The sequence below is a fragment of the Haliaeetus leucocephalus genome, unplaced genomic scaffold, assembly GCF_000737465.1.
Source record: "Haliaeetus leucocephalus isolate CR32 unplaced genomic scaffold, Haliaeetus_leucocephalus-4.0 Scaffold156, whole genome shotgun sequence".
Taxonomy (NCBI): domain Eukaryota; kingdom Metazoa; phylum Chordata; class Aves; order Accipitriformes; family Accipitridae; genus Haliaeetus; species Haliaeetus leucocephalus.
Genome location: NW_010972592.1, coordinates 1,791,139 through 1,816,207, shown reverse-complemented (window position 1 = coordinate 1,816,207; position 25,069 = coordinate 1,791,139). Strand labels below are relative to the sequence as shown.

General features: G+C 36.7%; 1 protein-coding gene across 2 annotated transcripts in view; it reads left to right on the top strand.

Annotated features, from left to right (window-relative positions):
• Nucleotides 1–25,069, top strand: part of RAB3GAP2 (RAB3 GTPase activating protein subunit 2 (non-catalytic)) — a 48,980-nt gene that overhangs the window by 14,417 nt on the left and 9,494 nt on the right. For both annotated transcript variants that reach the window (XM_010562149.1, XM_010562148.1), the window contains exons 4-26: nucleotides 592–673; nucleotides 2,717–2,764; nucleotides 2,880–2,955; nucleotides 3,104–3,205; nucleotides 4,330–4,429; nucleotides 6,989–7,087; nucleotides 7,922–8,070; nucleotides 9,053–9,132; nucleotides 9,242–9,331; nucleotides 10,178–10,317; nucleotides 12,016–12,232; nucleotides 12,551–12,694; nucleotides 12,957–13,039; nucleotides 13,545–13,609; nucleotides 14,032–14,122; nucleotides 16,262–16,389; nucleotides 17,135–17,348; nucleotides 19,399–19,496; nucleotides 20,354–20,459; nucleotides 21,503–21,663; nucleotides 23,149–23,365; nucleotides 23,725–23,898; nucleotides 24,025–24,131. In XM_010562149.1, the coding sequence (XP_010560451.1) occupies nucleotides 592–673; nucleotides 2,717–2,764; nucleotides 2,880–2,955; nucleotides 3,104–3,205; nucleotides 4,330–4,429; nucleotides 6,989–7,087; nucleotides 7,922–8,070; nucleotides 9,053–9,132; nucleotides 9,242–9,331; nucleotides 10,178–10,317; nucleotides 12,016–12,232; nucleotides 12,551–12,694; nucleotides 12,957–13,039; nucleotides 13,545–13,609; nucleotides 14,032–14,122; nucleotides 16,262–16,389; nucleotides 17,135–17,348; nucleotides 19,399–19,496; nucleotides 20,354–20,459; nucleotides 21,503–21,663; nucleotides 23,149–23,365; nucleotides 23,725–23,898; nucleotides 24,025–24,131 (2,771 nt within the window). The remainder of the gene's footprint in view (nucleotides 1–591; nucleotides 674–2,716; nucleotides 2,765–2,879; nucleotides 2,956–3,103; nucleotides 3,206–4,329; nucleotides 4,430–6,988; nucleotides 7,088–7,921; nucleotides 8,071–9,052; nucleotides 9,133–9,241; nucleotides 9,332–10,177; nucleotides 10,318–12,015; nucleotides 12,233–12,550; nucleotides 12,695–12,956; nucleotides 13,040–13,544; nucleotides 13,610–14,031; nucleotides 14,123–16,261; nucleotides 16,390–17,134; nucleotides 17,349–19,398; nucleotides 19,497–20,353; nucleotides 20,460–21,502; nucleotides 21,664–23,148; nucleotides 23,366–23,724; nucleotides 23,899–24,024; nucleotides 24,132–25,069) is intronic.

The window sequence follows — 25,069 nt, the reverse complement described above, 5'->3', positions numbered from 1 at the left end:
GTTGTCAGACAAATGGCACACAACACTAACTTTTTTTTTAGTTGTCCATTGGCACCTGGGAGATGATTCAACAATCAAATTTCAGCTGTAATAGCATCCTGTGAATAACAAAGTATAGTGTTTTCTAACCTTGATTATGATGTGATGATTAAAAATTGTCAGATTTAATGTAGGATTCCCGTGTCCTTCTTGGCGGTTAAAATTAAAATTTTCTATTTGTTTAAGCTCATCTTCAGTAATCTTCCCAGAATAAGTTTGCCCTTGCTTAGTACTTTTCTCCCAAGGATCCCTGTTTCATTAGTTGAATTTTGATGAAGTAGATATTACTGTATAAATCTTTTTAAACAAAACCAGGCATTTCAGAATTTTAGTAGTGTGTTGTTCCATTTAAATTGCTAAGAAAACATGAGAGTTCTTTAGAAAAGTCACTAAAAATGTCTTGTTATTTTTACGATCTTCAAGGTTTGCAGTTGGTACTTAATCTAAATGTGGTAGGATGGATTGTACAGAATAGAAGGATTAGGAATAGAACTACATTTGTGAGATGCGAAACATTACAGTTTTATAGATGGTGTCTATTCTTAATGGCAGCTAAATGGAAGCACAGTGACAAGGGAAAAGAGGAAATGCAATATGCTGTTGGCTGGAGTGGCTCTCTGAATGTTGAAGAAGGGTAGGTGTTGAAATGTAGCTGTGATTAAAGTGTCATTTTCATGTTTAATAATTAGTAGCATATGCTTGTTACTTGTACTTTTTTTTTTGCTTTCATCCGAGTGCATTCATGGTCTTATGCATTTTGGTGTTGAAAACAGAAATGGTGTAAACCTGGGTGATCATAAACATTGTCTGCAAAGGTCACTCTTCATGCGTGGTGTGATGTCTCAGGACAAGTTCATACAAATTAACAGAGGTACTCTCTGTGCAAATCAGTGTATTTACATGTAATTTAGATGTTTTAAGAGATCTGGGTTATCATGCTTTTTATAAGTTCCTCATCTAGAAGGGAAAAAAATAAGTACCCTTTTTGAAGAAGGTACTTCTATAGTAGAAATGAAAATTTGTTAGGGGATATTGCAACTGGAAATGTATGAAGTTGTTTTAGAAGTCCTTTTTTTCATTTTCAAAACCTCAAGGAAATATAAAGTAATCTCTCTGATCAAGAAATGGTTTGGGGCTTTAAGTCATTTAGGGACTTGGAAAATTTGCTTTGGTCATACATTTGGTATTTGTACAGTATTTCTGCTCGATCTGTCTTCAAATAACCAGACAGATGCTTTCTCGAATCACCCATGTGGAAGAAGATTTTGCATTTTGTTATTAAGTTTGCAGCCTTGAGTTGCTGTCTGCCTTTGAACATGCTCCCTATTGGCTTCAACCTTCTGTTATGCTGCAGGAGGTGCTGACTTAATCAGCTTCTCTCCAATCTAAAAATCATAATCCTTTTCTATAAAATTGCTGCTGCCACCCATTTGACCTGTTTTATGTGCCTCTCTTTTTAAGTTTTTTTTCCCCCATACTACCACTGAAATTACCCTATCTTTTATTGAAAAAAGGAAAAGAAATTCTGTTTGGGGGTTTGTTTCTTACTACTCTTACAGCCCCAACAGACACTATCATATGGAACAGGTAGATTTTTTTAGGTAAACATGGTTATATTTGCTACATCTTGATTTAAGGTTTTTGAGTGTTTCCTGTAGGTGAGGTTTCTGTTTCTGTGAAAATGTAAATATGGCAATTACTGTCCGATTGCCAAAGGACTTGACTTCTCTGTGCCCTGTCCGTGTCGTGTGTCCCCCCCCTCCCCCAAGTTGCCTTCAACTGATAACGTTCTGTGGCTAAGCTTTGCTATTGGAAGATGAGATTACACTGAGATATTTAACATTGCTTTGAAGTTGGAACTGAATTGCAACTGATGTCAAACTTGCATTTAGAAAGCTTTTTTTCTGTAACTGGGGAATGGAAGTGACCTGAAATGCAAATAACCAACAGTACTGTGGGCATTTATGCTTTAAGTGCTGTTTGGGATGTCATCTTGAATTTATGTGCTCTTTCATAAAACCTTTGTACTGCTTCTGTTTCCCCAGACATTGTAAAACTTTTGTCATGGTAACAGTTAAATAACTTTTGATTTGAGATATTGAGGCCTGCTCATCTGCTTGCCTTCTGCGTGCTTTGCCTGCCATGCATTGGGCATGCTCAGTTATTGCGTTAACTGGGAAGACCATGTTAGTCCTTCAAATGCTGTCAGATTATAAAACTGTGAAATGCAATGGATATAAAATCTACCTAATAGTGTAATGTATTTCAAAAATTTATTTTAAGTATGGTTCAACTGTTTTTTTAAAAAAGTGGTTGTTCTTAGTATATCATTATAGATCAGAAAAAAATTATTTACCTTTAGGTACAGGAGTTTTAACTTGAACCTTTACTGAAGAGTACTGGCACAGTAATCAGTCTGTGAATGATGAAATACAATATTAACAACGTGTAATAAGCACTCATGCAATCTATTTGGGCAGTGGGGAACTTGTAAGTGAACATGTCTTTAAAATGAAAAGGTTTTTTTTCCCCTTTTTTAGTATGAATTTGATATATTGTGTGCTACGTTAATATATTCTTAAATATAAAAATGCTGATGTGGCAAGATCTCTTGTGTAGAGCAAAATTTCACAACTGGAGAAAAATATACTTACTATTTTTATCTTTTTGTTTCTAGTGAATGTGTGAGTAGTGTATTGTGTATTCCATTGGCAAGTCAGAAGAGGTAAGGTTTGATATTCTTATGTATATGTATCGTCAGTCATCTTACATTACACTGTTATATGTCTGCAGCTTAGAGCTGGATTGTTTTTAACTTCTAGTATATCTTTGTGAAACAGGAGTTCCACAGGCCGTCCTGACTGGACCTGCATTGTGGTTGGCTTCACCTCTGGCTATGTTCGTTTTTACACCGAGGTATGTTTCTCAGCATGGCAGGGCCACAAGCAAGCTATTGTAATAAACATCTATTTCTATAAAACTTCGGTTTCTGCAGGTAGTGCTTTTTGCCTTCCCTAAGAAGAGGGACAGAAATGTTCACGCTCTACTATTCTTTCTCTTCTAGAGTGGAGTACTGCTTCTTGCACAGCTTTTAAATGAAGATCCAGTCCTACAGCTTAAGTGCAGAACCTATGAAATTCCCAGGCATCCTGGTGTCACAGAACAGGTTTTGTCAGATTATTTCAAAAGTGAAGTGGCAGTGTTATGGGGTATGGAAGGGAGTCCTTGCTGTGAATCCTCTATGTCCTTTACCAGTTTTTGATGGGATGGACAATTCCTTAGAACAAGAGACTGGATTTCTTGTTCTAGAAGTAATCATGCTTGTATAGTTTGAGGATTCAGAATTTTTTTTTTTTTTTTTTTTGGAGTATTTAGTTAGCTCTATATGTTTGTTCTATTTTTCTCTGTGATAACCTTGCAAAGGAAGGCTTCATTAATTTCCTGTTTATTCATTTATGTGCACAAAATATGATAATGTATTGATGAAAGGAGAAAATGCAGCTTGACAGGTGCCAAGGGCTATATGTACTCATTCATAAGAACTTATCTTAATTATTTCACAGAGAAGATAGCTGAAAATGAAAACAATCTTTGTAGGAGATAGTGCTAGGAACCTGCATGTCATTATGAGTGTTTCCCGCAGAGAAGGCTCTTGCAGAACTCAAGCTATTTAGTAGAAAAGCCAACTTCCTTTGCTCTTGGCTGAGTTGGCATGCTTTATACAGAAAACTAATGAAGTTACAGAAATTTCCAAGTTCACTTTATAGAAATGCTCATGTGATTTAGCATGACATTTTGAGATCAGTTTTGAAATACAGAAGCATTAAGGAATTTGAGTCTTGAATTTAAGTCACCAAATTAGCATTTATGTGCCCAAATGGTAATTCAGGTGCTAATCCAGTTTCAGAATTTGGCTCATAAAACCTTGATACTTGCATTCCAGATAAACCTGTTTTTCTGCGGCCTTCACAAGCTGCTGTAACTTTTGTGTTTTCACCCTAAGCCATAAAATATATTAAGCAAACAGAAAAGTCATTGAAATAAGATAAAAATATAAAATTACATGTCTAAATAACTTATTCATATATTGGAAAGTTTATACTGAATTTTGCCTTACTGAGTTTTGCGTTAGTCTTTTGTCTGTGGCTTGTTAGATATTAACGCTCTGGATGTAATCCTCATTTTTGTGTAGTTAATAATATAAAAAGCCAGCAAAGAAGCTGTTACAATGGTAACTGTGATTTTTTTTTTTTTTTTTTTTTGTCTCCCTTCTCTCATTTTCTTCCACAGAATGAAGAGCTAAGTATCTTGTACCCAGCAGCAATTGTGACAATTGATGGTTTCAGCCTCTTTCAGTCCCTTCGAGCATGTCGCAATCAGGTAGCAAGAGGTATGTTTAAGAGGAAATGTTTATTTCTGATGCTGTTTATACTACTTTACATTACATTACATGAAACTTACCTATGTATGTTAAATATCAAATCAAGGTGGAATTTGGATCTCCCTTGCTTGTCCATCAATATATAGGCATCTACTGCATATAATGAAATTTCTTCCTCTACAAGAAAATGTTATCGGAGCACAAGTTGTCTGAGTAGCACTAACTGTCTTGTACATTCTCACCATAATACTGTATGCTGGTTTTGGCTGGGATAGAGTTAATTTTCTTCATAGTAGCTGGTATGGTGCTATGTTTTGGATTTGTGATGAAAACAGCATTGATAACACACTGATGTTTTAGCTATTGCTGAAGAGTGCTTACGCAGTGTCAAGGCTTTTTCTGTTTCTCACGCTGCCCTGGCAGTGAGGAGGCTGGAGGTTCACTAGAAATTGGGAGGGGTCATGGCTGGGACAGCTGACCCCAACTGATCAAAGGGTTATCCCATACCATATGATGTTGTGCCTGGTGATAAAAGCCGGGAGGAGAGAAGGAGGAAGGGGGAAACATTCAGAGTTTGAAGCCAGGCTTTCCTGGAAACAGCTAAACACCTGCCTGCTGATGGGAAGTAGTGAATGAATCCATTATTTTGCTTTGCTTGCCTGCAGGGCTTTTGCTTTAACTGTTAAACTGTCGTTATCTCAACCCATGAGTTTTCTCACTTTGCTCTTCCAATTCTCTTCCCCATCTCACTAGGAAGAAGTGAGCAAGCAGCTGTATTGGTGCTTAGCTGCCCACTGGGGTTAACCCACAGCATACTGCTAAGGTGCTTCTTAGCATGTCAGGGTGCTGACTTCACTGTCAGTGAAATGCTTTTCTTCCCAGTAAGGACTTTCTGGGAAATGATAATGCTGTGATGATGATGTCGGTAATGGTCACTGCTCTTTGTGTTAATGTCTAAGAGCTTTTGATACCTGGTTTGATTGTGCAGCCTTTGATTCTATTCCTTTAGTATAGTGCCTGTTTATACTCTAATTTGGAAACAGGGTCAGTTTCCTGGGGTGAGAGGAGAACCACGTAGCAGTACTGTGTGGTAGATTGCACAAGTATGGCACTGTTACAGTTCTGCAAGATAAAATGTTAAACAGGTGCTGTTGCTGAATTGTTCTCCCAAATTTCCTGATGGTTGTTCTCATTGAACTTCAGATTTGTCAGAGTCTTGTTTCCTCTACAGCAAGCCACATCAGCAGACAATCATGAGGCTGAGTGTGGGTGGGAAGCACAATGGATCTGCCAGCATGACAGCATTAGGAACTGTTGGGACAGCAGTACCCTTAAACTAAGACTTGAATCTTACGTAGAAGGGATGAGTGGTAAAGAACTGAAAAATGCTATTGTGGTGAGACAGCTCTTCTCTGAATCATATGGGGATGGCCAATAGGAATGGATTGCTCACTCTTTCTTCCAGTTGAGGATGAAGCAGCATGAAATGAAGCTAGGTGATAGTAAAGTTAAAATAAAAAGTAGACGTGTTTCTGTAGTGTGAGGTTAAATTCTGGGATTCTTTGTTGAGGTTGGTGTGGATGCTAAAGGCTTGCTTGGGCTCAGAGGGAAACTGACAAATTAGTGGAGAAGCAAGCTATGGATGATTACTGAGTGCTTAGAGCTTACCTCTGGGTGAGAAGGTCTCTTCAGAAGCTGCTTTAGAGGAAGCATCAGATATGTGTCCTTGTTCTAATTTTCTTCCCTAGACATCTGGTTTTAGCTCTGCTCAGATCATAATCTGCCATACTAAGTGGTTCCCTGGGTCTATCTAATAATGTCTATTCTTATCCTCTTAATGAAAAAGTAGCATTTCCATGGAATATAAGAGAAAGCAAAACTTCTGTAAATCAGAACTTTAAAAACTGATATTCTGTTAATCGCACAGCAAATACGAAAGGAAACAGACACTATAATGAGAAATATCCATCTGCTTTCACAACCAGAACACGCTCTACTCTTTCAATGAGAGATCACCATTTGCAGGGAAGCATCTACAGTGAGTTGTAATATCTGTAGCCAGTGCTATATCTTCTTTCATTCTTGATCATTTATGTTTGTCATAATGGATATTTTGAAGAGTTTCAATCATTGCTTTAATTTTACCACTGTTCTTACCTCACACTGTTGCAAAGTCAACACATTCACTAGATACTTTGGCAGGGGAGTTTCCACTTTAACATGCCCAGACCACAGAAATAAATTGCAATAGCATTTTAAAATTGTACAGAATATTAAACCATAAATGACTAGTAAAACAAAGCGCTCTGCACGTATGGTTGTGCAGGTACAGTTGTGATGGAATATCATGTACAATTTTATTCAGTTAATTTTTAAAAATGTTTTAGTTTCATTAAGGTAAGTATTTCAGAAGGCCATTTTAGCTCAGCAAGTGTTTAAATATATGTTAATTTAAAACTAAGTTATTTTGTGGCTTCAGATTGCATCAGTTTTTTTTTCCCTCGGTTATGCTATTCCTCTGTCTATGACTCAGTAGAAATTTTTTTGTGTTTTATCAACTTTTGTCAGCTGCAGCATCTGGCAATGAGAATGTTCAGCCTCCACCATTAGCTTATAAGAAATGGGGTTTGCAAGATGTGGATACAATAGTTGACCATGCTAGTATTGGTAAGCATTTCTGTTTAATTTCAAATATTTGGCTTAAATGAAAGTGAATGTTTTTGTGCTGTTAAATTTGGGGTGGGAGCACATAGTGGTAATGGTTGGCTAGAAATAAATAGTGGGAGAAGACTGTTGTAGTGATTGATCTCATTAACCATCATCAAAAATATATTTTACTTCTAGTCTGACTGAGCCTCCCCTCTCCACTTGAGGGGAGAAAGGATGTTACAGCTGGAGCTGCCTTGTCCTCTCTTGTTTGGTAAGAAACAGCTGAGAGAGACTAGGTCAGGTGCAGTTATTCCTATTTCTGTCAGGTTAAAGAACTGTCTGGCAGGCAGGTTAAGACTGGTATGGGTCTTTCCTGAGTTTAGCACATAAAGAAACTAAAATTTGAGATTGCTCCTTTCCAAAAAAGACAAACTGACTTCTAGATTCTCAAAGACTTTTACTCCTTAGGAATTTGTGGAAGCTTAGGTTCTTGTCAGACAGGCAGATCTGAGGGACAGTAAGCTTCTACCCTTTTCACAAAAGCAGGTAAGAGGTCAGAAAGGGGCTAATGAGGCAGGTGAAGTGGATTTGGTAAATGTGTTTTTGCTGCTGAATTCTGCTGTTTTTTTTTTTTTTTTTTCTTCTAAACAAACCAACTATGCTTTATAATTAAAGTACATTAGGTTATTTCTGCTGTGTTCTTTGGAATTTCTGTGGTTGAAGCTGCTCCTCCTCCCTTCCCCTTGAATGTTGGCTGGTCAGTCAAGAAGGCAGGAATGTATTTAGGCTTCGAGAGCAATTTCATGCCTTTGTTCTGAAAGTATAAGACATTCATTTTGATATTTTTGTTAGGCATCATGACACTGTCTCCTTTTGATCAAATGAAGACTGCCTCCAATATAGGTGGATATAATGCAGCTATAAAAAACAGCCCACCTGCTATGTCTCAGTATGTTACTGTTGGATCCAATCCTTTCACTGGTTTCTTTTTTGCCCTGGAGGTATGTACTACAAAGCTGACTTGCTGAAACTGAATGATTAATCCTTCTCTTTTCTGTATGGGTATTTCTGAAGTATTCTTATGTCCATTTTATGCTGACATTTCCCCTGCTTCTTGATCTTCTGAAACTGGAATGATTTGGAGTGGATGTGATAGTCATGTCTACCACAGGTTCCTGCTAATAAGAAATTTTACTTTCCATCTTAAAATGCATGTGATAGTCAAGTAATCGTTTTTATTTTTTTCATTTGTTAATTTATTGCCAACTAAGTAACCTAAGGTTTTTTGAAAAATTATGTTGAGATTTTGTAAACGTGCATCTTACGGATTTTTGGAGGCCTTTGATCACGTACACACATGGCCTGAGTATACTGTGGTGATTTCATGTAGTGGAACTACTGCTTGTAGAAGAAAACTGCAGCTTATGCTTAACGATACCTGTAGCACACTTATGTCATCTTCTGTTGTATTGGAGGAGAAGGATGGCAATGTATCTGTGTGTCTTGTACATTCAGACCCTACTTGTGTGCTGTCCTTTATCAGAATTGAAAGTTGATTGAAAATGCTAGAATTGGATTTTTTATTTTGTACTTGCTTTTCCAATATATTTATGAAAAAACTGCTTACATTGATATTTGCAAGGATGCCAAAGCCATACACCAGCTAACTCTCCATGATAAATCATACACAGGGTTTTTTTAACTTCTGTTGCAGACAAACATACCAGTGACTTGCAGGAGGATTTTCAAATGGTAAAGAGATGTCAGAATGGCTTTTCTGGGGGCAATGAATTAAAATTTTGCAGAGTCTTAAAGCTATGCTTTCTGAGCTGAAAGTCCATAGGAGGCCTGAAAAACTATTCTGCAGTTGAGTTCAGTGTAAGAACTATTTCTTGGCTTTCTAAACACTTTGTTCCTTCATTTCAGGGTGGCTCACAGCTGACTATTTCTTGACTTCCTAAACACTTTATTCCTTTCTTTCAGGGTAGCTCACAGCCACTGTTGTCTCATGTTGCCTTAGCAGTTGCAAGTAAACTGACTTCAGCGTTATTTAATGCTGCCAGGTAATAAACTAAAAAATGACATGAAATCATTTTTGTTGTAGTAGCTACATAATAGTTTGATTTTTAGGACCATTAGTATGATTCTTCTAATGTGTTTTTCTATTGCAAGTGGCTGGCTTGGTTGGAAGAGTAAACATGAAGAAGAACCTGCCCAAAAACAGAAACCAAAAGTTGAACCTGCAACCCCATTGGCAGTGAGGTAAGTTTTACATACTGTCTCAATTGCTTTAGATATCTTGTGGTTTCAATTATTTGAATTATTTTGAAAGGTGCATAATTGATGAACATGTTTATTTTTCTTGACTTTTAAGCAGCGACGGTAGTTTGCAGGTCATTTGTTTTAAGCTTTGTTTCATTTCAGTTTATCATTCTGGACAAATAATTACTCATCTCTCTCACTTTGTGTGTGGGGGTTCATCGTTACTGTAGAAGAACAGTGTGCACAGTTTAATGGCAGTATAAGTACACAAATATCAGTCCTGAAGTTTATCACTAAAGTGCCTCAAAGAAGCCATGTGAGGTGCTTGCTGCTTATGATAGTTTAAAGCCCCTCAAAAAATTAGGAGGTGCCCTGTTTCCCTGTTGATTGTGGAGAGAGGAGAACAGGAACAACAGGTTGTAGCCTAATGTTATCAAGAAAGCTGATAAAAGACTAAATTAACTCCTGATTGTTTTTCCTGCTTTTTTTCTTTTTTAAAGTATTCTCAACACTATTCGGCAATAAGAGAGGGCTTATAAAGTAACCCACTGCTCTGAGATCCTTGCCTCCCAGTGCATGACAACACAATCTTTTATCCTAGTTTCTGAACTTTGGGTTTCAGTAGGACTTTAATAGATCTATGAGGTCTCCCAGTAGACAGCACAAGAACTTTTTTCATAATTTGCTCTTAATTTTACCCATACCTTCATGTTGCCTTAAAAAAAAGAAATCTTAGTCCTTATAAGATGTTCTTGTTACCTGTTTTTCTTCAGAAATAGTAATCTAGTGGTTTTGCTTGGTTTGTGGTGGGGTTTTTTTGGTTTTTTTTTTGTTTTTTTTTTTTAGGTTTGGAATTCCAGATTCCCGTCGCCATGGTGAAAGAATATGTCTTTCTCCATGTAACACTTTGGCAGCCGTAACAGATGAATTTGGAAGGGTTATTTTACTGGATGTTACAAGAGGACTTGCAGTTCGCATGTGGAAAGGTATGGTAGTGTATATTAGTATAGCAAATAATATTCTTCAAAACACCGTGGCTTCTTATGTTCAGACTTAGAATTCCAAGTGTTTTTCCATTATTAAGAAAGACTTTAGTACATTATGTTATTACAAACGAAGGTCAGATGCAATATAAAGTCCATAAGGGCATTGTTGTACCGATTGCTGAAATACTGATATGGCCTATAGTAAAAATTTGGTCTCTTTGATTTGTATTTTATAGATTTTTTTTTTTTTTTTCCACTTTCACAGACCGTATCCCAACAGAAAGCTTTTGACCTAATAACTTTTTTGGAAGAGCTTTAGCTCTATTCTCCAAGATGCTTTCTCTTGATAAGTTCTAGTACCTTCTTTAATTCTGCTGAGAAAATAAACAGAAATTTGAAAAATCAGTAAGAAGATACACAACTTGTTAGATTCCCGTTTCATCATGGTGATTGCACAAGAAGGGAGTGCTCAATCTCTTCTAAACTGAGGGCTTTTTGTAAAATAACGCAGATGTTAAGCTCTCAGATTGTAATTATACCTAATGTTACAACACCACTTATTTTCTCTATAGAATTAAAATTTTGCGGCTTTTCATGAGATGAAAGATAAGTTTTAAGAACATCTCTAGCTCTTCTCTCTCTCCCACACTACCAATTCAGAAGATTAGTGGTCATGAATATAGTAGCTACTTCAGCGACACGCCAACATTGTAATAGCTAGAGTCATCATGTTTCCCCTGTGCATTCTCCTCTCATATTTTGAAGCTCATTATCTATAATATGTGCTTTCTGATATTCTTGGACTTTTTTTTCTTTATTACTGAGAGCTTCATATTATCTAGGAAGTACTGTTAGAATCCCAAGCTTTATTGATAGTCAGACACATATTTACAATTTGCCAGCCTTTCCCCAGTGAGGCTGTTGAGATGTGAAATAGCTGCTTCTTCTTTTTCTTTTTTTTTTTTTTAGCAAAACTGTCTACTGAATTAAATGTTTTGGCTCGTACCTTTTCTCATTAATTGAGTTGTGAATACTTTTCAACCTTCTCAGTATAACATACCTTGTTATAAACTTGTTTTATACATTAGTATTTCACTTGTGGTTTGGAGTATTCATTTGTACTTGCTAAACCATTACATAGTTTAGTGCTGTGATTAGAGCACCTCTGCCTTTTTTGTTTAGGAAGATTTTATGAGGGAAAGTATTTGCGTTACCCAGAAAAAGAGAGAAGATGAGTATTTTTATTGGGTTACTAAAAATTGCATTTTAATGATGAAAACATATCAATGGAAACATATGACATATCCTATTTAATAGGTTATGCAAATTTACTTCATTGAATCTTTTTGTTGTTTTGAAATGAGAGAGGTCTGGACACTTACTACACATCTTCTTCTCTGACAAGCTTTTTCATTGGTGTAATGTCCAGACTACAGACCTGGTTTTTTTGTGGCTTCTCCCAGAAGATCTTGTTCCTCTGCAAAACTTTGCAAGAGGCTGCATTTGGCTCTGAGGAGTCTTCTGGTGGGCCCTACTCTGAGTACATGGACCACAGTTCTTGACAGGAGTCTGGCTACTGGCCAGAGTTGCACAGTTTAAGACATCTTCCTGCTGGAATAGTATTTAAGTGGGTGGTGATGTGTTCTAATCATGTATTAATATCTGTATGCTAACGTACTTCTGTCTTCTCTTACAAAGGATACCGTGATGCAGAAGTTGGTTGGATACAGACTGTAGAGGACCTTCATGAGAGGGAAACTGAGAAGATGGATTTTTCTCCTTTTGGAAATGCACAGTGTCCGAGCAGAGTAGCTCAGTTCCTTGTGATTTATGCTCCGCGGAGAGGCATTCTGGAAGTGTGGAGCACACAGCAAGGGCCTCGGGTTGGAGCCTTCAATGTGGGGAAACATTGTAGGTAAGAAACAGTTAGCGGGTAGGCATGTTGGCTGTGCTGCTGCAACAAAGTGATATGTGGATATGCTAGTGGTAATAGTGGAAAGTGCTGGCAGGTGCTTTTTGCGTTGTCTACAGCGTTTCTACTGAATGCAGCTTGTTCTTGTATTATAGAAGGGGACTTTGTCATGTTTCATCACTCTACAGTCTTTCCTGATAAACATGTTTAGCAGTTGTTAAACCTTAGCTTTATAAAACTTTGTCATCTTTTTACTCAGTACGTGGAAAGGGAAGGTTGCTAATTTTGTTCTTTGCTGTGAATGCTGTGTTTTTTGTTCAGGTTGTTGTATCCTGGTTATAAAATAATGGGTCTAAACAATGTGACCAGTCAGGGATGGCAGCCCCAGACTTACCAGATATGCCTTGTTGATCCAGTCTCTGGAAGTGTAAAAACTGTCCATGTACCTTTCCATTTAGCACTGAGGTAAGGACTTTCTGTACTCTGTATAACCAAATGAATTTCATTATTGTTTTTGAAAACATTTTACTTGGAGAAGGCAATTCTGGTGTTCCTTCGCAAGCTGAATAGTACCCTGGTAATAGCCTCGTTGGTTTGTATGCATTATTGATTTTTATTGATGTGATGTTACCTTAAAGTAGTATAAATAATTAAAAAAAATACATTTTTTTCTGAATCATTCACTTTAGTTCTCTTCACTCATATAATTAAAATTATTTCCTTTCAGTGATAAAAAGAGTGAGCGAGCAAAGGATATGCATCTAGTGAAGAAGTTGAATGCTTTACTCAAAGCGAAAACCTCAGATCCAGGTAGGGTTCTCTTGTGCAGTTTCTTAAGATTGTATGTCACACAGGTATGATTGTGGTGCATTCTGATAGCTCTATGTGCTATGAATTATTATTTTTAAGTAGCTTGTATTTTTTATAAGCTACCAGATTGAATTTATGCTGTACAAGGATCCAGTACAAGCCTTGTCTGCCATGTAAATCTTAACTAAACTCTACTTTGAGTGCTTGCATAAAATGTCATCTGTTTGCAATCCATTAAGCTATGTAATGGAGTTCAGCATTTGACTATGGGTATGTATTACTTACAGGAAGAAGGATATTTCTTAGAAAAAACAAATCTGGAGTAAGAGATGCTACTGAGCTGTTATTTTGTTTCATTTTTCCCCAAGCTTACTTTGGCAACTTTTGTAATAGTGTCTTCATCTCTATAGCATGAACCCATGCGCATCTTAACCGTGGTGTGTCGGGGCTTGCTTTTCAGAATGCATTTGAGAAATATTAATTGAAGTCATGATTGTCTTTGCAGATTTGATTGAAGCTGAGGCAAAGGAATTAATACTTGATATCAAATACCCTGCTACAAAGAAACAGGTGAATATTTAGAAGTCATTATACTTTAATATTAGAAAAAAAATATTGCGTTATCAGATTAGAGTGCTAAATCTTTTTAAATCTTTCAAAATGTTATTTTTTTCCTAGAGTTACTTAAAGCAAATAATTGAACTATTTTGTTTTAGCGGAGTGTTTTTTTGGGTTTTGGTTTTTTTTCTTACAACATATTGACTGGAATTAATTTTGACTTGTGACTTCCCCAAGGCATCTTCCATGATAAAAGTCAAAATAATAAAAAGAGAGCAGACCTTTCGTTAGGATCAAATTATGCCGCAAGTATATTTGAAGACAAAATACAGATGAAAAATCATTGTCAAAGTTGTGCTATTGTTGGCTTACCTTATATGCTTTTACAGTAAAATTAAGTAAATGTTTAATTCTGTTGAACGTCTGCTTAACAGGCTCTGGAAAGTATATTGACAAGTGAACGTGTGCCACTTTCATCTCTCACAAACATCACTCAGACATTAATGGATAATTTAAAAAAACAGGGTAGGTGGATATTTATTTTGCAAATATGGAGAGGCATTTGCACTTTGTCTGCAGTGCTGTAAGGCTATTGTAGAACTATTCTGTTCCACAGGGAGACCAGACTTGGTCTGCTTAGTTTTGCTGCTAGATATCACAGGATATTGCTTCTACGTTTTTTTTTTTTTTTTTTTAATGCAGACTGCAAATAGCTTGCTAGTAAGTATGCTTTGCTATGCTTGTGCCTAGTAACTTGTGATTATATTAAAGAAAAAGAAAACCCAACAACTGGGCTGGGTACTTGCATCCAGTAAAAGCTTCCTTCAGAAGGAAGCTTTCACAGACTTTTGCCTGTAGATGTTTTAGTTTGTTCTCTCTCTCTCCAAGGAAGGCAGTAAGGATATGGTACTTTAGATCTGTGAATTTTAATGTACTGGTAGCACAAAATCCTCATCACTGAGGATCTGAGCTCTGGCCAGGTGCCTAGTATCTTTTCTTGGTAAACTTTGCTAAAGTTATTTCATATGTTTTGTTAGAGATTTCAGAGCCAATGTCGGGAAATGTCATTACCTATTCAAAGTCTTGCTGCTGAAAGTCTGCAGGATTTTTTCTTTGAAATGATACACTTGAATCTTTCTAAATTGGGAGAACCTTCTTTGTACTTGAGGTGACCCCAATTTGGAGAGCCAACTGGGTATTGAGGAATAGATTGGAGAAATATGTGCCTGCCACTTCCCTTGCATGTGTTGGGACTTCTCAGCAATAGAAGTCTGCTTTTTTTGTTGTTGTTGTTATCACTGGATTCATTTCAGCTTGTTAGAAGATGAGACTTCAGCAACAGGAATCAAGAAATCCCTACCACTGTTGTGTGGAAGTCCTGAATAAACCATTTGTCAATTAGAAAGGCTGTGTCCCTTGTCCTGTCTTAGTGAGAATGTGACAACACATTTTTGTAGTTTCAAAGCCTGAGAGGAAATATTTCTTTCACTTGTATCAGTGTTGGGGTTTTGTTTTGTTTTGTTTTTTTACTATTTTCTTGAAGTAGATAGAGGAGATTGACAGCTTCACATGTGTAGTTCTCTACCTAATTTTGGTCTGGCATTCTATGTCACTAGCATTATCCATTTCTATTAGAACTCCTAAAAAAAACCAAATAAAAATGGAAACATGCCCTTTTACACTGAAGAGAGATTGACAGAACTGTATACTTACTGAGGTTTGTTTGTTTGTGTATTTTTCATCATTAACTCTTATTTTCATACATAACATTGTTTCCTCACAGTCACAATAAAGAACAAACTTGGCTGATGTTCCAGCCTTCTAATTTCAGAATAATAGTGGTATATCCTTCCACTTGTGCTTAGTAGGTAAAAGATAATGTGAAGCAGATGCTGGGCTCTGTGAATGCTGTGGTTGTGAAAAAAATAGAAATGTATCAAAAGTGTTTATGGATTTGTAGGGAGAAAAATGTGTTAAGAAGCTCTTTCAGGTGAAGATGATATATTCAGAGATATCTTTTGTATAGAAAGGTCCTTTTAGGATCTCTCTAAAATGCTTTCTTTAAAAAAAAAAAAAAGTTGGAATAGAGTTTTTTCTAAATTGTGTTGGTGTTAGTTTCTTATATTCTAATTGCTTTAATTGTTACTGAAATTTGATTGTCAATAGATACATGAAATTTCTGAGGCTAAGATTGTAGAAATACAAAAGGCTGTGTCTTGCAGAGATCAAATTGAATTCATATTAGTAGATATCAAGCTCTATTCTGATGCAAGGGATATGCTTAAAATATTGGCAGAATGAATAAAAGATTTTAGTTTGGTATTCTTGACAAAAGAAAATATGTTTGAGACTTAGTGTATTTCAATTTTTGGTGATCTCTGGTTTAGCCTTAAACATTTGTCTTTGTTCAGTTCCACGTTGTCAACCTCCTTCAGTTTAAAAATGAGCCTGATATCTTTCTCTAATACTTCTCGTAAAAATAATTCTCATTTTATACTGCTGTGAATTAAATATAATCATTGCAAGCAGCAGTGCATCAAAAAATTACTGACACACATTAAGTCCTCCAGTGCTAATAAAGGGGGAGTTTAATGCAGCTGTAAAGCACGTTTCACTATTCCAGGCTATATATTCAAGTTCAAATGCAGTTTTATTTCTCCTCAGAGCTGGAGAGTGTGGACGAAGGACTACTGCAGTTCTGCGCAAACAAGTTAAAGCTGTTACATCTTTATGAACTAGTTAGCAAACTAAATTCCCAAAGCATACAGAAAGACACTCCACCCTCAGATAATGTAAGTAAATTAAAAATTCAGTTGTCTTACAGAATTGAGTGATGATTTAAGCATAAAAATAAGTTTTTTCAAGGCCTCAGGTAAAATAAGTAGGTAATAAGTTACCCGTTTTGTGGCCTGGAACTTTTAATGAAGTAATTGTTTTAGAATGCCTTTTTTTACACCACCACCCCCCGCCCCCGTACAAATGCTGAGTAATTCATCTACCTAATAATCTTTAGCAGTCACATAAAGTTGAGACAGAAGTGAAAATAGAACCAGGATCTCCTGATTCCAGTCCTTTATCTAAAGTAAATAGCATATTCTTAACTTTGTTTAGTTTTGGAGGGGTGTTTTGGGACCAGTAGAAATTACAAATTCTGATACTTGCTTGCGTAGTATCATAATTTGGCTTGCTTTTGATATAATTTGTAAAACTGCTTATACATTTACAAAAGCCAGATGGAGTGGTGTTATATAAGCTTGTTTGCTTGGTGGGTGATTGTTATACTATGAGCAGGATCTAAATATGGGAAAAGTATATGCTGAAGTCCTTAAAAATGGAGCTAGACAAGGTCTTCATTTCAGCTATATGAGTAAGTGATTTTGAGATTATTCAATCATTTTGGCCCTTTTTAAAGACATTTTTAATGTTCAAAACAAAATATTTTGATTCTTCTGACTCTTTAGTGGTTTTTTTTTTTTTGAAAAACGTCTGTTTGTATTAGGCTTGTGATGTGGGGTTTTTTGGGCTTTTGCTTTTAAGGACTTGGCTAAACTGCTTCGGCTGGAAGAAGATGATTTTCATAGGCTTGAAACTTTACTGGAGAACTACAAGAGAGAAAACACCCAAACTACTCTTCAGTTTGCTGATGAGAAAGATGACGTATTGTCTGTGAAAATGTTCTTAGAATATTTGGAATATGAAAAAGACGTGATTAATGTGAAAAATATGGAAGATGGAGAATATGTGGCTTTAGGTAAGAGCTACTGAGCTTTTTCTCAAATTAGTTAAAGACTGATTATAATCCAAGATGGTATAAATATTTTTGCTGTAATTTGGGGGCCTTAACAAGCTGGCTTATCTTGAAGTAGTATGTGACAGTGCTAGTTCCAGACTCTTACCTTTAGCCATAGTACAAGTCTTCTACCTAGATGGATATTAATACAGGTTAACTACATCTGTGGATATAATTACCCTAAAGCCATGTTATCACTGTTCATATGTTTATTAACGCCACTAAGTTGGGACAGTGTCAGCTAGGTACTTCACAGCTGTATTATGCTGTTTCTTTTGTGGTCACAGCACTTCCAGAGTTCATGTAACTGACTTTAGCCTCAGAGATGGGGCAGCTGTCCAGTGGTGGTACAAGACCATTAGTTGAGGGAATAAGGACCCCTCATTTGTGGAGTTGAGGAGGTTTTGAACAATATTGATCTGAAATACTATGGATGGGGAGAGTGCTGGGGTGTTTGTTAGGGTATGCAGTGGGGTTACTGTCTGTAGTCTGCTTTAGTTTGCAAATTTGTTCTGGGCTGTCCTTGAGGATCTCTTGGGAAATAACTAGTGGAAGCAGCTTGAGTTAAATCTGTCTCAAAGGCACTGTCTTTCCAAATGATTTCTTTTCTGGGGAAATTTAGGTGCAAACACAGAATTCTGTGCACAGGTATTGTATGGTGTTCACTTTAGCCTCCTGTTTCTTTTGGCTTTAATCATCAGACTTTGAGAGGGATTGGGATCGAAAAGTTAGGAAGAAGAGCTTGGCTTTCATCTGTATGAAGATCAAAGGCTGTTTCTAAGTAATCTTAAAATTTGCGTTTTCTCTACCATAACACTATACTTGGTTTTAAGAACTGAGGTAGAAGTACTCTTCTCCCCATGCCCTTGGACAGGGATCACCAGTAACTTATTAGGGTGTTCAGCTGTAGACAAATGTAATTGAACCATGAATGTCATGCCAAGCAGTTTAGATGGTTTCTTGAAGATCTTGTTTTTCCGATTTTCCTCTGCCTCAAAGGGACACTCACACTTTTTGTAGTGCTGGTAAAGTATGAATTATGTAATTGTTTGGGTGTTTTAATTGGTTGAAGTCCCTCTAGTTTGCTATATAAGATACAACATGCTGCCACACAGTTATGGGTTACACCATGGGTCAACTTGTCTGACACGTCAAGTGGTTCTTTGAATTGAACAAAATGTGTAATCCAGTGTCGTGGTTTAACCCAGCAGGTAGCTAAACACCACTCAGCCACTCGCTCACTCCCCGCTCAGTGAGATGGCGGAGAGAATCGGGGGGAAAAAAAAAACAGTAAAATTTGTGGGTTGAGATAAAGACAGCTTAATAGGTCAAAAAAGGAAGGGAAAATAATAATAATGATGATGATGATAAGAGAATTAGAATATACAAGTGATGCACAATGCAATTGCTCACCACCTGCTGACTGATGCCTAGCCAGCTCCCAAGCAGCAGTTCCTGGCCAGCTTTCCCCCTATTTTATATACTAAGCATGATGTCATATGGTATGGAATATCCCTTTGGTCAACTGGGGTCAGCTGTCCCAGCTGTGTCTCCTCCTGGTTTCTTAAGCACCCCCAGCCTTACTCGCTGGTGGGGGTAGTGTGAGAAGCTGAAAAGTTCTTGACTTAAACACTGCTTAGCAACGACTAAAACATCAGTGTGTTATCAACATAATTCTCATCCTAAATCCAAAACACAGCACTGTACCAGCTCCTAAGAAGAAAATTAACTCTATCCCGGCTGAAACCAGCACATTGAAGCAGTACAGTAACATTTGTTTTGTTATAAATCCATTTTCCATATGACTTCTGTAGTGGGTAGGAACACTTACGTCCTTTGTAATGAACCTTCTTCTCCACTAAGGGTAAACCATCAGGGTATCCTGGGTGTAACTTAGTCCTTTGCATTTCACTCAGTGGGACCTGATCAATAGATGATCTTTTACATAAGTGTAAGGGGAGAGGCTGTGGCTTTAGATGTCATTTATAATGTCAACTAATTTTTGCTTCAGGCAGCTTTTTCTTCTGGAAGTGTTTGTGTGGGGAGAGTTCCACAGAGGAAATGTGTCATGCATTGGAATCAGCAGGTTTTAGCCCTCAAGTCTTGTTGGTGAGATACTTACTGGATACTTTAAAACTTTGATTTAGTATTTTGAGAACAGTCCATAGAAAGGAAAAATTCTGAATGTTGACCTTTGGATTAATGCTGTATTCAGGCTGTGTTCAATTGGTTCTTTAGGTGCTCATATTTATATTTCCCACTTAAGAGATGTCAAAGAAAAAAAAAGGAAAAAAATCTTTTAGTAGAGAATGTGGGTATTCTAGTGGGAGTGTCTAGACTATGCATTTAGGACTACAAGTGTTACAAAATCTTGCTGAAGATTTCTTCTACAAAGAAGCAAAAATTATGAGAGTAGTTATTTTCAGGAACTGATACATTTGTTATAATTCCTTTTTGCAAGCAAGCAAGGAAGTTTAAAAAGAAAAGTAAACTTTGCAGAATTGCTAGTAGTGTTCAGACAATCATCTTGTATCTTTCATCTGAATGTAATTTTAGTCTTTTGCTACTTTTCTTCCATCTACCACATAATGATGGAAATAAGTATTTCAGTGTTACTTGCTGGTGTTAAGATTTTCATCTGTAATATTAATAACTACTAATATTTACCAAGTTGAGATTGCTAACATACTGGTATTAGCTGGCTGGGCCTTCAAAAGAGGGTATCTTTTCTAAATGAAAGATACAGATTGTATTGTTTCATCTCAAAGTCTGTCACAGGATCCCTTATGCAATATATTTTTAACTTTCTATGTGAGTGTAATAAGGGTTCATGGATATAAGATTTCTGCTCCATGACACAAAATTTGTTCGAGAAAGTGTTCGTGTTAGGTGTATTGCAATATTAGGTATATTAGGTATATTGCATATCTATTGCTTTAATTCCATATTCTCTGCTTTTTTTACAGTCCCTCCTTCTCAATCTATGGCTTTCCAAGGAAAAAGATATTCTAGACAAACCAGATTCTGTCAGTTGCCTTCACACTATGCTGTCACTTCTGAGCAAAATGAAAGGTGAAATGTGCATTTGGAACACTTAAACACAACTGATATTAATTATTATTAGAAATTTGCTGCTCTGACTAGCCTATACTACCACTTAGGGTTTTACCACCCCACCCCACCCCCCCACCGCCCTGTCACAAGTTATGTAACAGAGCTAAATGCTGCATGTTGATGAACTAACTAAATATACAATCAAAATCTGAAGAGCGTCACAATTAAAGACCTGCTTCATGCCCCGCAGTTTCACTCTCCACTAAGTTGGCACAACTCCTGCTTGGCACCAGAAGGTGGCTGTCCAGCTCCCCTTCCTCCCTGTTTTGGGTGTATAGTCCTGCCCCTCTCCCTTGTGCTGACTGGCTCTCAGAAGTCCTTTGAGTTGGTTTAACTCATAGAGACACTGCTATTCTAGCATCCTTTGTATACTGAACATCTCTGTAACTTGAGAGGTAGTCTATAAAGTCAACTTGCCATTAGTTGGGCTAAGCTGTGTAATGAATAAATACTGATTCTCCTACCTCACACAGAGCTGCTATGGATATGTCTGTGCCAGGTTCCCTTATGTCTAGTTGACCATAGGGCACCATTATCAGCTTGAACTGGAAGCATGAATAAGCTACTGCTGCTGTTGTCTGAATAAATGAATTCTGCTGACCGTGAGGTAGCCTGAAGAGAGCCACTTTGAGTGCGTTGAATGTGTGGCAGCTTGAAATCACAAAAGCAGCTGTCTGCATTTTGAAGTGTCATTTTGTAATACTCCTTAGATCTAGTAAGTATTCAGCAGGTTTTACTACCTAGTGATTTAAATCTATGGCCTGTTTCCTACAAATGAAGCTTGGAGAATGAGAAATTCACTTTCTGTTCTTTATTTTGAATTTGAGTTATAATCTAGCAATTTTATGCTACATATCTAGAAAAAGAGACTGTAGAGTAATTGGAAATTGCGCCTAACATAAGCTGTATTAACAAGTGCTGCTTTCAGGGTTTGTTGCTGCTTTACTAGTTTTAACACCTAATGACCCAAGCTGAGTTTCTTACTCTCCCTTTCTCTATAGTTGCTATAGATGAGTCATGGGACACTCAGTCAGTTTCTCCCTGGTGGCAGCAAATGCGTACAGCTTGTGTTCAGTCTGAAAACAATGCAGCTGCCTTGTTATCTGCTCATGTTGGACATTCTGTTACTGCACAGATAATTGACAGTGTGACAGAGAAAAAGGTAAGTCATCTTGCACCTCCCCCTTCTATTTTATTTACTGTATCAGTTCCATGCAAATTGCTGTCTTTGTAGTAGAATAACATCTTTGGCATTCATTTGTTGTCATTCTAACATGAGCACAAGCATGCCACCCTGCAAGCCTACAAATTTGTATTTGAACTTGAAGAATATTGTGCTGAGGTGAATGAATGATATATCAGAATTGTTTACTAAACATATTTAAATATGAGATGGGAACTGTACAGTAAGTTTTTCTCTTGATAGCAAATGATGTTGGGAAACTTAAAGCCTACAGTGTTTCCACATAAATTTGAGAAGTCCACTGAACTTTGGATGGTAAACCTGTTTTAACATAGTTGTGACTTTTTTTTTAAATATACTGGTGAATTTTCTTAGCACTTATGTTACTATGCCTTCTTAAGGTGATGGGTGTTTGGTTTTCTTGGCAATAACTATCTTTTCACAAAGTTGTGATTAAAACTGTGAAACTGCACACAGCATTGCGGTTCAAGATGGAAAAAGTTATTCCGTTCCTAAATAGCACTAGGCATATGTGTGTTTTACTACTTGTCTTAAAAGATTAGATGGGGTTTAGCTGATGTTCAGTCTTGTAAATAGACTGCCTTTTAAATTATAACTAGATTACCGGGAAGCATTTTAGTATTTTTGCACATTCATCTTAACTGTTGCAATTCTGTATATTAAAATTGTCAGCGTTGCCCAAATAGGAATGTGGGTATGTTGCAACATATTATGCTTTACCGATACGCTCTCGTTTGTCACCTTTTCTCTTCTGCTCTTAAAAGAATAAAGCAACAGCTTAATTTCCCTCAAGACTTCCCTTCCATAAAGCTATTACCTTTTCCCCTTTTTTTCCTACTATCCTTTGGCTTAAAGCCTAGAAGTGTTAATGGCCAGGCTTCTGAAAACTCTAGAGTTTGCCGTCTTGGTGCACAAAGTTAAAAATTAGATTGGCACCCCACCAGAAAGATTCTTGGGCTTCCTGGCAGGGCATTTGCTGCTAAGCATGAGAATTATCAAAATGCACAGAACTGCGACATGTTACGATCCAGTATTTCTTGGTGCATGATGCATATTTTTAAATATGGTAGGAATTTGAAATGTAGGTGGATTCATCATATATGTACAGAATGCATATATAGTAGAGAATGTAAAATTAAATCTTTTTGAAGGGCTTCTAACCCACTTTTCAACTAATTATGAACTTAATGGGACTACAAGATGGCCTTTCAGGTCCTTTTATTTCCTTAGGCTTTTATTTAAGAATCTGTATATCTTGTGAGCAGTGTGGGATATTAATCGATCTTTGCGTCATAGTTAATGTACATACTTAGAACTAAATTATTCTTTAAAATGCAGTAGCTCTTGGTTTATAGCTTTCAATTTTAATACTATGCTTTTTTTTTAAACAAAACTGTGCTACTTTAAGTGAACAGACCTAAAACAGTTCATATGTTCTGTTAGTTTTCCCAAATAATTGTAGGTTCAGACACGGAATCCTGGGAAGCACTTTCCCTTGATACTGAATATTGGAAACTTTTGCTGAAACAGTTAGAGGATTGTCTGATACTTCAAACACTACTGCATAGCAAAGTGAGCAAAAGGACAAAAAGGGTTTCATCGCTCCAGACTGAGCCTTTGAGCAGGCTTTCTGTAAAGAAATTGCTTGAAGCTGGAAAAGGTACATTGTTTTTTTCTCTTGGAAAGGTGGTTGATGGTGTTTCTAATAGACTTCTGAGCCATCCTTACCTACCTAATGATATACACTGCACTGGAAATTGTTCTGCTTGTTACTTTTCTTAATTTAAAAACCAATGCAAACCAGAGAGTACCGCTTTAAAATTATAAAAGGGTATTACTGTAAAGACTGCATTGTAAACCTCTAATCAGTTGATTAGGAAGTTTTTTAATTGGTAGAGTTATCCTTATTTAACGGTAGTAGTTAAAACTCATATCTCTTCTCTTGTCCTTCAATTCTGAACCATAAATCTTCTGGGATACATTGACTATATCTTTTTTTTTTTTTTTTAAATGTCCTAGGAGGTATTGCTGACACTGTAGCAAAGTGGGTTTTTAAGCAAGGCTTCAGTCCTCTTGTACTGAATATGGCCCAACACAAAAACAATACAGATAGTACTGAAGAATCTGTAGAAATGCATACTAATATCTTCCTTGAGGAACCAGAAGCAGATGCAGGCTTGGAAACAATCCTAGGTAAGAAAATAAAAATTATTTTAATTCTAAATGTCTGCAGAGATATTTTAGTCGCTGCTGTTGTGAAGTAGCAGAAATTATAGTGGGAAGAGGTCTGTCTTGTAACTTCAGATTTTCTTTTTCTAGAGCTGCTGCAACTAGCATATCAGCAATTTCCATGTAGTCTTGAAGTAGATGTACTCCATGCACATTGCTGTTGGGAATATGTAGTGCAGTGGAATAAGGACCCAGAGGTAAAAATTTCACTTGTGGGGAGTAATGGTCAAGACCAACTCAGTAGCAGCAGTTTCACAAGTTTGTAATAGTTCATAAAACCTTTTGTTAAGACAACTGACTTTGAAAGCTTACTAATTACAATTTTTCTGTGATAAGTGGCAAGCAGAAATTGAATTGAGAAAATGAATGCAGGTCCTGAGGCTGAATAGCACCTCACAAAGACAGGATTGTATGTTTCTAAGCTATCAGATTCTCAGAACTGCAAGTGTGGAAACTGGATTCAAATAAGCAGCATGAAGAGGGGTTTTGACTGTATTTTGTGCAACTACAAAACACTTTAAATACTGCAAAATAGTGATGAACCTTTCCTCTGTTCTAGATATGCTAAAACAGATCATAGAATACTAAATTTGTTAGACTAGAATCCATTCCGTTTAAAGAGGGATTTCTTGAATATTCTTAGATTCCCTCACCACTGATGGAAATTGTCATAGCAGAAAGAAGAAAAAAAAAATCCTTTTTTCCGCTGCTGTCCTGTAGCGTCTCTAATATTGGAAAATGTCATCCTAAATTTGGATGATGTTAAAGTTGAAATTGGCACTCCTTAGATCTGTGCAATTTAACACTTTGCTATAGAATAGAAGGTTCCTTTGAGATTGTTAAAAACTTACTCCATCTTAATGAAATGGACTAAAAATTAATCTTTCTAGCACAAATGGATTTTGTTTTTGAAAAATGACTGTAGTCAGTGGAGGCACCTCTCAGCAAAAAGTGTGTTAGCAGTACATATACTAAAACAAAGCCCTGAAAATAGTGCTGAAATCACAATGAGTTTCATGATCACTGAAACATACCTCGCCACGTGCATGGATGTTTACCAGATAGTAGCAGGGAAGATTGCAATATCAGAATAACTTACAAGTTTTATAACTGTCAAAAAATAGTAGCTTTAAAA